The sequence below is a fragment of the Lolium rigidum genome, chromosome 3, assembly GCF_022539505.1.
Source record: "Lolium rigidum isolate FL_2022 chromosome 3, APGP_CSIRO_Lrig_0.1, whole genome shotgun sequence".
NCBI lineage: Eukaryota > Viridiplantae > Streptophyta > Magnoliopsida > Poales > Poaceae > Lolium > Lolium rigidum.
Window position 1 is genome coordinate 69,111,838 of NC_061510.1, and position 9,246 is coordinate 69,121,083.

The following is a 9,246-nucleotide window of genomic DNA, read 5'->3' on the forward strand; positions in this document are numbered from 1 at the left end:
AATGGTGGGTTGTACAAGTAGGAGTATATAGATAATTAATCGTCTCGAGTCTTGTGGTTATCGTCTCTGTCATTCTGTGGAATCAATAACCTCCGACAGTGGCGACATATCTCGTCGTCAAACGCCATGGACCACGGTACAGAGGTCAAGAAGAGGAGGACGACGGAGTAATAAAAGCAGGGGCTCGATGGAAGCGAGGAAGCCCCAAAGGCAGGCAAACACTGACACCCTCCTCTCCCATCCCACACAATAATTCCAACCTCCGGACCGGACCGGCCCGCGCAGTAGTCGTCGTCGTCATTGATACTCCGCTCGCTCCCCGAGACGCATTGGATGCCCTCCGCCCTCTCTCTCCTCTCCATTACCGGAGGTCGGAGAGAAGCCACCATTCGGCCATTCCATTCCCCCAACCAAAAACAACCAGCCAAATCACAAAAAAAAACAAGTCTTTTTTGGGGCACTCGGCTGGTCCTGCCTGCGTAGCGGAGCGCTCGCTTTGCCCTCCGGAATGGGGAAAGAGGAGTGAGTGAGGCACGCCGCACGCACATGGCGCCTGAGCACTTCCTGCTTGGCGCTTCTCGGTAGCCTTCGGCTGCGCGGGCATTGCCGTCTCCTCCTTCTTGCTGCTTGGAGCCGGGGGGCAATGAGGAAGCACGGGTGGCAGCTGCCGTACCACCCGCTGCAGGTGGTGGCCATAGCCGTCTTCGCCGCGCTGGGCTTCGCCTTCTACGTCTTCTTCCTGCCCTTCGTCGGCGGCAAGACGGCGCAGTACGTCGCACTGGGTCTCTACACCCCGCTGGTGAGCTCTCCTCCTGCCCCCCTCCACCGCTTCTCTTAAATCTCCAGCAAGAACAGATCCGGTTCCTGAACTGTCAGAGCAATTTCTGCCCAGTAACAACTAGGCCCTTCTTGCTGCAGATTACCAGTGTCGTCGCGCTCTACATTTGGTGCGCCGCCACGAACCCCGGCGACCCTGGCATCTGCAAGTCCACGGACCACTCCAAGGTAGAGGCTGCTGACAACAGCGAGAAGCTCAGCAGCATGCTCGGGGGGAAGGACTCGCCTTCTTGGCCCAGATGTTCGCAAGTGCTCTGCTTTCTCTGCCTGCCCTTCTCCTGCCTCTGCAAAGGATGCCTCCATTCCGAGGACCAGCGCTCTGAAGATAACGCGAGCGAAGAGGGCATGTTCTTCTGCAGCCTATGTGAAGCAGAGGTATAGACTAACTGATGTGCTGTACAAATTTCGTGTTTGTGTAATTGTGTGTGACTCTCCAACAGTATTCAGCCATTGCGTAAAATGATGTCTAACACATGTACATTCCATCAGTTCGTGCTTGGTGTGCCAAGCGCCGATGAACTCGAACTAGCAGTGGAATGCACAATGCTATTTTGTAACTACTGAAACTATCTGATTGTAGCCAGACATACAAGACATTATCTACTAGTTTAGATCACATGTTCTTGAGATTTCAAACTGTACATGGTTAGCCAATTAACATATGTTGCTTATATCTGTATCTCAACCAAGCCCATTGTTTCACTGCATTCTAGTTACACAAACTAGCCATCAACCTGCTCTGAATTGCAGGACAACATGATGCTAAGTTTTAGGTTTTGTGGCATGACTTCTTCACCCTTCTTCTGACAAATTGTGTGTGTATTATGTAGGTTCTGAAGAACAGTAAACATTGTAGAGTGTGTGACAAGTGTGTCGATGGCTTTGATCACCATTGCAGAGTAAGATACAGTTTTGCTGCTCTCTGGCTTGATATTGATATTCCTGCTTCCTTTCAAGAATGTAACGTTCCTGTTTCCCCTGATTTCCTTGTTCTCTCACAGTGGCTCAACAATTGCATAGGGAAAAGGAACTACAAAGGGTTCTTCATTCTAATGTCTTCTGCTGTTCTCCTGGTACGTGTGGGTATCTCTATGGGTTGATGAGAATGTGATCTGAAAAGAACATATGTACAATTAAGGCTACCCTGCAATTGCATTCACCTTCATTTGCACCAAAATGGCGAAATCATAACTTCATCACTCATCAGTCATCATAACATATGCAACCAACTGGCCATTGCATGTAGTTTCCTTCCCATGTCCTCTTTATTCTGGTTGATCATTGACATGTCTAAATTGTTTGTACACCTTGGGCCAGCTTGTTGTGCAGTGGTTGTCAGGAATCCTTGTGATGATTCTTTGCATTGTGAAGCGAGGGGAGTTCTCCAGGCAGATTGACTCAAAGTTAGGAAGCAGCTTCTCGACTGTAGCATTTGTAATTGTTGTGGTGAGTTGATAGAACTTTCCTGTCTAATACATATTTATTGCATTAAGTCACGAAGAGAATGTTGTTTCAGTTGTATGCTTTTACATATTACTATTCTTACCATGCCTTAATTATACTTTTGCAGGCTACCTGCACCATACTAGCAATGATTGCGACTGTGCCACTTGCTCAACTTCTATGCTTCCATATTCTTCTAATCAAGAAGGTAAGTTACTTTCAGACCACCATCAAAGCTGTGAATGCCAGTTAGAGATAGGGAGTTGCCATTATTTCATTATGTTGCTTGGTCAATCCTCCCTTCCATCCCAAACTGTGACAACTCCTAGTTTGTTCCTATATGATGCTAATTGGCCTGCAACCATCTCCTTTAACTGATACTAGTTTCAGCTAAGTCAGAAAGTTATCTATGCGTTGCCAGGAAGTCATATAGCATGGTCACTTTTCCTTAACCCATTATGCTGTTGAAGAGAAAGCTTTCCTATGTCATCTGTAACATGTCCTTTTTCTATCATAGTTATTGTTCAACTTGGTCAATTCTCCCTTCCATCTACCCCAAACTATGACAACTCCTAGTTATTGTTTGTTCCTATATGATGCTAACTGGCCTGCAACCATCTCCTTTAACCTCATACTAGTTTCAGCTAAGTCAGAAAGTTATCTATGTGTTGCCAGGAAGTCATATAGCATGCTCACTCTTCCTTAACCCGTTATGCTGTTGAAGACAAAGTTTTCCTATGTCATCTGTGACATGTCCTTTTTCTATCATATTTATTGTTCAACTTGGTCAATCCTCCCTTCCATCTACCCCATACTATGACAAATCATATTTATTGTTTAGGCCTATTCCTGCTAATTGGATTGCAACCAACTCCTTTACCTAAAATAGTTTCAACTAAGTCAGAATATTATATGTATGCTGCCAAAAAAGTCATATAGCGTGCACACTATTTCCTAACCCAGTATGCCATCGAAGTGATGTTTTCCTATGTTCAATTGAATCCTTTACTATCACTGGAGGTTAACTTTCTTGTGTTGGTTTAGGGAATTAGTACGTATGATTACATCATAGCTTTGAGAGAGCAAGAGGAGGATCAGCAAGAAGAGATTGCCGGTCACCAAAGCCCACAGATGTCTATTATTAGCTCTGTTACTGGATTTAGCACGGCAAGTTCTTTTGGTCCACTTCATCGTGGTTCATGGTGCACTCCGCCACGGTTATTCCTTGAAGATCAGGTATGTTACTACAAATAATTCATTGCTACCAAGAGCTATATGTAATCGAAAGGACACAGATCATGGATGTGGAAGTACAACAAAATAGGATACAATATAAATTTTCCGGTGAAAGCATGCACTGTTGTTTTGTTCATGAGATAAATATTTTCCATTCATTTGTCTCAGTATGAAGCAACTGTTACGAGATATTAGAAGATATGCATGCCTTTTTGGTTACTGACATTTGACATTTCAAGTACATAAACTTGCACATACTCTCAAGCTGTATGATTAGCATACTACTAAATTTATGTTTGAATAATAAGCACAATAGATTATCAATGTGATCAAAATCATTTTACAAATGCCCACTTTTACGATTGCATCAGACTCAGCATGCTTATAACTTCTGATGAACAAAAGGTACTAAAAACATCTGAAGGAGTTGTTAAATGTGAGCTGATGATTATCCATTCTTTGACAGTTTGATGTCATCCCTCCGGAGATTGGCATGTCCCAAAACCCAGGAAGTAAGAAGATGAAGGTAGCAGATGGAGCAAGAAGACGAAACGGAGCAGTAAAAATCAGCCCCTGGACATTGGCACGTCTTAATGCCGAGGAAGTGTCAAAGGCAGCTGCACAGGCAAAGAAGAAATCCAAAATTCTGAAGCCAATCGCGAGGCAAGACCCTCCGATCATCCACGAGAACAGGAGGGGGCGATTCCCTGCTGAACTCTCTCTTGACCCCCTCGCAAGGCTATCTGCAAGTGGCACCGAGAGTAACTACAGCGATGCCGGGATGGAAAATTCTGCCATTCTAGCCCCACTACAGCTCGAAGCGAGGAGTGCTTTTCAACCAAGCACGGCAGCATCCTCAAGAATTGCTGCGTCATCACCTGGAAGCAGCTTTGATTCGCCTGATCTCCATCCCTTCCGTATTTCTTCATCCACTGCTGATGAAATGCAGGGAGTAATGCCACATCCAGCTCACATAGAGTTCACAAGATCGACGAGTGACGGATATGAAGCGTCAGGAGGTGAAGACAGTGACCGCATCCCGTCGAGAATTGTGCACAGATCAGCCAACTGGGCTAACTCCATTCTACATTCTGGTCAGGCGGCCGCAGCGCCTGATCAGCACATGCCGTCGTATGAAGGGTTTCTTAACAACACCAGGTCAAGTTAGTTAGATATGCATTGCAACACCAGGTCAAGTTAGTTAGATATGTGTTGCGTCTGTCTGACCAGCTGGAATGGTATGTGGAAGCTGCGTGGTATCGGCTCCTGCGGAATGACAGATAATGCTCAATGCTGGCGAAATATTTGGCTAGTTTTATGCTCTAAGATTAGATTTTGTTAGTGATGTAAGCAGTTTATCAGGTGTTAATTCATGTAAAACTGCATTCTCTCTTGTTTTGGCAAACGTGAAAGCAAGATGGGCAGATTGAAATTGTTAGGCTTGATTCAGTATTATGTCTATCTAATGATCTTTGTTGCATTTCTCTTTATTAGTTTGTGCAGTACGGATTATCGGTGTAGTATTGAGCTGATGATTTCTGTAATTTACCATGTAAACTTGCAATGGAAACCAAGGCACTACTGAATCATACAAGCGCAATGTCACATTCCAGCAAACAAAGACTTTTTATCAGAGCACAAATTCCAAGCCTCATGCAAGAATTGCAAAAGAACAGGTGGACTCCAAATGGAGAAACAGGGATGTATACGAGTCATGAATTAATTTCATCTGTAGCACGTTTCCTTTCTTCATCATTGAAGCGCATGCAGAAATAAATGGAACATAAGCTTAAGTGAGGAATATCCATATCTGAAGCTGACACAAGTACAAATCAGAAAAAGAGCACATCATACAGCTTCTACTTCAAGAGCATTCCTCTACAGCTACGTATTTCCAACCCATATTATCAGACAACTTGCATCTTGGTCTTGGACAAAACCAGTCGGTAGGGATTTGGTGTAATTTACAAAGAACAGTCCCACCAGTAAGTAAATGGGTAGAAGAAAAGACCACACTAGCATAACTATTCACTGTTGTCCCCAAGGAAGAAAAAGAAACTTCATTTGCTACATCATAAGAAACATTGCGCGAGAGGATATTACACCGGCACCCGCTTCCCCCTGTATCGGTCAAGGAACTGCAGACAAGTGAAGTTGGACTAATCAGAATATGAAACAGACAAGCCTGGAGGAAAACTGGTTGTCTAAGCAACAAAATGAGAATGTCTGCTGCAGTCCATACCGATGTGACAAATGGTTGCTGAAAAATCCAGCCAAGGATGGGAATCCTTTGAAGGAAAACTGCAAGAGTTGGCCAGAATCCACTGCAATGGAATGCAAATCAATGTCATGTACACATACAACTAAACTTTTTCTGAGAATAGTGGATTTTCTAGTGAAGGCGTTGGTTTTGAAGATAACTGCCAGCATAACATTGTATATCCTTTTAGGTTTTGACTGAACATAAAATGGCATGTTTAATTCAAGAGAGAAACAACAAAGAAATCAAACCTGAAGAGTACGACAAAGCCATATGCCTCCAAGAGCATGCCAAAGAAAGGCCATCCAATGAGAACCAGGAAAAAGCCAGCACCAAAAGAGATGGTACCCTGTTCATTACATCAAGTTAATTATACAATACAAGTGTTGAATCAGAGCAGCTATAGTGATTTAGTGGTTGCCCGACCTTGTAATTCTTAGGCTTTGTGAAGAACTGCATAGTTGATTTCAGACCAATTGTCAAACCCAAACCTGACAGGAAGAGTATCTGAAAGAACACATGACAAAAAGTGAACCATATGAATGCTAGTCAAGTTAGCTATTCAAAAGATCCGAGGGAGAAGACTGGAAAAGGAAACTTACATTGCCCATCGCAATAAGCCCCTTGTCAAAGAAGAAAACGATTCCCAAGAAGGAGAAGAATACTCCAAAGCCTGTCAGGCCTAGCCCAATCTCTGATGAAGATAAAATGCATGTGTCATAAACTATTGAGTGAGAAGAACAAATTGTTGCCTAGACTGCATAGTCCGTAACACACCTTCCATAAAATTACTTGCATAATGTCACCAAGGCAATAAATAAGCTCACACCACCAGTTGACCAAAATAACACACAACATCTACTTTCTATACTTCAAGTTCAGAAGAGGCGCCGGCAAAAGCTCACAAAAATCAAAAGCCTTGTGGATTTCCTATTTTGAAGGGCGGTATATTAAACGAAACGATTCTACTGCAACGGCATCAAATCAGACAAACAAAACTGACCAGCGGTCGAGAAAAAGTCATATAGCTGATCATTTGCCATTATTGAACCGGACAAGCACACTGGCTTCACCAGTAGTTGATTAGACACTGGTACGGACCATGGAGTGGTACCATGTATTGTTCTGGTTTTGAAACACCATTCCTATCCAATCCAAGTACCGTTGACCCAAGGAAGAAATCTACACTGACTCTGAATCTCATAATTTCACTCTCGCTACAAGGCTGACCCGACTGGTATGGTTTTGTACTTTTGTCCCAGGGTTTCATGTATTTCTCCTCTGGCTTACTTGTAACTAGCTATACCGGGCTAAACTGCCAGGGTAGGATCAGGGTAACACACATGTTATCTAACATTGTAGATAATTGATAAACGTGGTAAACCTCTGATGCATCCGTATACTGATAAATTGTTCATCAGGAGATATGACATACAGGGTAGGTTTCAAAATTTCCACTGACGACAATATAATGAACATATGCTTGGAACTGAACCAAAGTGTGTACCACATGCGTGCCTTATAAAGGAAATATAATGTCCTAGACTATGTTTTCAGTATTTGTACCATCCGGGGCATAACTGAAAACTGGTAACACATTAAAATCAGAGGCACACACAAACATGACAGAGAAATCTTCTAGCGCCTAGAGCAAGTTATTATTGTCCCAAAATCAGACACAAACGACACAAAACTAGAGAAGTTGATAAGAACGGTAAAGGCAGGTCCATACTCTTGAGGTCATTCATCTCAAAGGAAACCATCTTATCCAGCAACTGCGAAGGCACCGGCGAAGAAGAGCACGAAAACCCTGCAGCCACAAACAGGTTGAAATTAGAGACAGCTTTGTGGTGGCCGTCAGTAAGCCTTAACAGAGCTCCAGAAGAGAGCGCCGAACCCTAACTCCCCTAAGTCTTACGGGCAGCACTAAGTTTCAAATCTAGAGCCAACATGGCATATCCGTGCGGATCAGCATCGGCTCGAGGAACGCGAATGAATAACCTAAGTCGATACACGGAACAGCACGGCATTCTGCGCGCCGGAAGATGGTCGTGAGGGAGGGGCGGATCTAGATGGTGTGCCGGGAGTGCAGCGGCACACCCAGAAGTCTGGAAGGTTAGTGGGATTTAACTAATCGCTGGATCAGGGGAACAAAACTCACCGGAGACGGCGGGATCTCGATGTCCCGGCGGCGAAGGACGTGAGCGGCGGCGCGTGAGGCGGCGGGGGCGCTCGGAGCCGGGGGTGGGGGCGGCGGATTGAGGCGGCTCGGCGGCGTTTGTGTTGTGCCGACGGGAGGGGGCGGGGTCTCGGCCGGTGCGTGCTTTTTTTTCTGTTGGGGAATGGAGATACGGGGATAGAACGGGAAGAACGTGAATTATAGCGATGGATGACTCGTCCCTGTGTACACGTGCACTGTGGTGCTGTGAACCACCCGATGGGGAATCTACGGTGGGTCTGGTGGCTAAGCAACATGTGCGGACATTTTGAGGTGACGCCCAAGCTTTGCTTTGCAGTCTCAGTCCTCTGCCTGAAGGCTCAAGTGCTGCCGTCCTCTGCATAATGGAAACATTTGAGATCAACAAGATTGCTATACTTTCGATTAACAAGAACATCATCGGCATTAAAACCTCTTTTGGATATTTAGCGGGAAACTCAAAACTGATCACCGGTATATGCACCTGTATGTATAAACATATTTTAAAATGTTGAAAATTTTAAGAATTTATTTTTCCATGTAGAGGGACATGGTCTATTGTGCGCACGTAAAGTTTTGACTTTTTTTTGTGCCATGTGTGAAAAGACAAAAAAAAAATGTCTCAAGAAATAAATTATTTTAGCACTAAAATTTATCTTTTTTACAGGGCACAAAACATGTCGGTTTTTCGCTGAGATAACTTTGTGAACATGTAATATGTCAAGATACACACGAGATTTTTTATATTTATTTGACATTTTAAGCATGTTCAAAATGCATTTCAAATAGAGGGGGGGGGGTTGCGCAGAAACACCCTATCGTCTTAAAAGCGATAAAAAAAATAAGTCGTATGTGAATTCTGATGTTCACACGACCCAAACTTCAGTTGTATAAACTCTAATAATCCATAAAGCAAACTCTTCGGCGCCGATCACGAAGCCACATGAAGCAAATTCATGAAATGCACATTCCACTAAAATAAAGGAAAATCTCTAATCTTTACTGGTGCTAAATTTTACTTACTTTCTCCTATAGTAATATAATATTATGGAACATATGAAGTACAGTACTACTTATTGGGATTTTCTTTGAATCATTCACACTTTGCTCCTAGCTGAAAGTTAGATGAGGAAAGAGGACAGAGATTTGGTGCTCATGGGCACCAGTGATCTCGTTTTTTTAAAAAATAAAAAATAATAGTTTTGAGTTGTAAAAAAATCTGGAAAAAAAATCCACACATAGTCAATGATGTATCCCACAAACGGGCAAAAAA

The 9,246-nt window shown here is 43.6% G+C and overlaps 2 protein-coding genes across 3 annotated transcripts; one reads left to right on the forward strand and one right to left on the reverse strand.

Moving 5' to 3' along the window:
- The first annotated feature begins 643 nt into the window (after nt 1-643).
- Nucleotides 644-4,971, forward strand: LOC124696641 (probable protein S-acyltransferase 22). 2 transcript variants are annotated; one of them, XM_047229343.1, is made up of 8 exons: nt 644-799; nt 919-1,212; nt 1,668-1,736; nt 1,839-1,910; nt 2,155-2,283; nt 2,408-2,488; nt 3,325-3,516; nt 3,983-4,971. In XM_047229343.1, exons 1-8 carry the CDS (start codon nt 644-646, stop codon nt 4,682-4,684), a joined length of 1,695 nt encoding a protein of 564 aa, XP_047085299.1. In that variant the 3' UTR covers nt 4,685-4,971. The 2 variants fall into 2 exon arrangements, with proteins under 2 accessions (XP_047085299.1, XP_047085300.1); XM_047229344.1 differs by having other exon boundaries at nt 1,677-1,736.
- A 233-nt stretch (nt 4,972-5,204) lies between these two features.
- Nucleotides 5,205-7,580, reverse strand: LOC124696642 (vesicle transport protein GOT1-like). Its single transcript, XM_047229345.1, has 6 exons — nt 7,509-7,580; nt 6,379-6,470; nt 6,203-6,283; nt 6,028-6,125; nt 5,759-5,840; nt 5,205-5,654 (listed from the first exon to the last, which is right to left on the reverse strand). The coding sequence occupies exons 1-6, from the start codon at nt 7,537-7,539 to the stop codon at nt 5,616-5,618; spliced, it is 423 nt and encodes a 140-aa protein (XP_047085301.1). The 5' UTR covers nt 7,540-7,580; the 3' UTR covers nt 5,205-5,615.
- Nucleotides 7,581-9,246: the final 1,666 nt, after the last annotated feature.

What these genes read in the sequence shown, in the direction of transcription:
- LOC124696642 (XM_047229345.1), bottom strand. Translation starts at nt 7,539, where the DNA reads ATGGTTTCCTTTGAGATGAATGACCTCAAGA. An exon ending in GGCTTATTGCGATGGGCAAT is followed by an intron (nt 6,284 to 6,378) that starts GTAAGTTTCCTT and finishes GTGTTCTTTCAG; the next exon opens with ATACTCTTCCTGTCAGGTTT. An exon ending in GGCTTTGTCGTACTCTTCAG is followed by an intron (nt 5,841 to 6,027) that starts GTTTGATTTCTT and finishes ATTCCATTGCAG; the next exon opens with TGGATTCTGGCCAACTCTTG.
- LOC124696641 (XM_047229343.1), top strand. Translation starts at nt 644, where the DNA reads ATGAGGAAGCACGGGTGGCAGCTGCCGTACCACCCGCTGCAGGTGGTG. An exon ending in TGGGTCTCTACACCCCGCTG is followed by an intron (nt 800 to 918) that starts GTGAGCTCTCCT and finishes TTCTTGCTGCAG; the next exon opens with ATTACCAGTGTCGTCGCGCT. An exon ending in TAGCATTTGTAATTGTTGTG is followed by an intron (nt 2,284 to 2,407) that starts GTGAGTTGATAG and finishes ATACTTTTGCAG; the next exon opens with GCTACCTGCACCATACTAGC.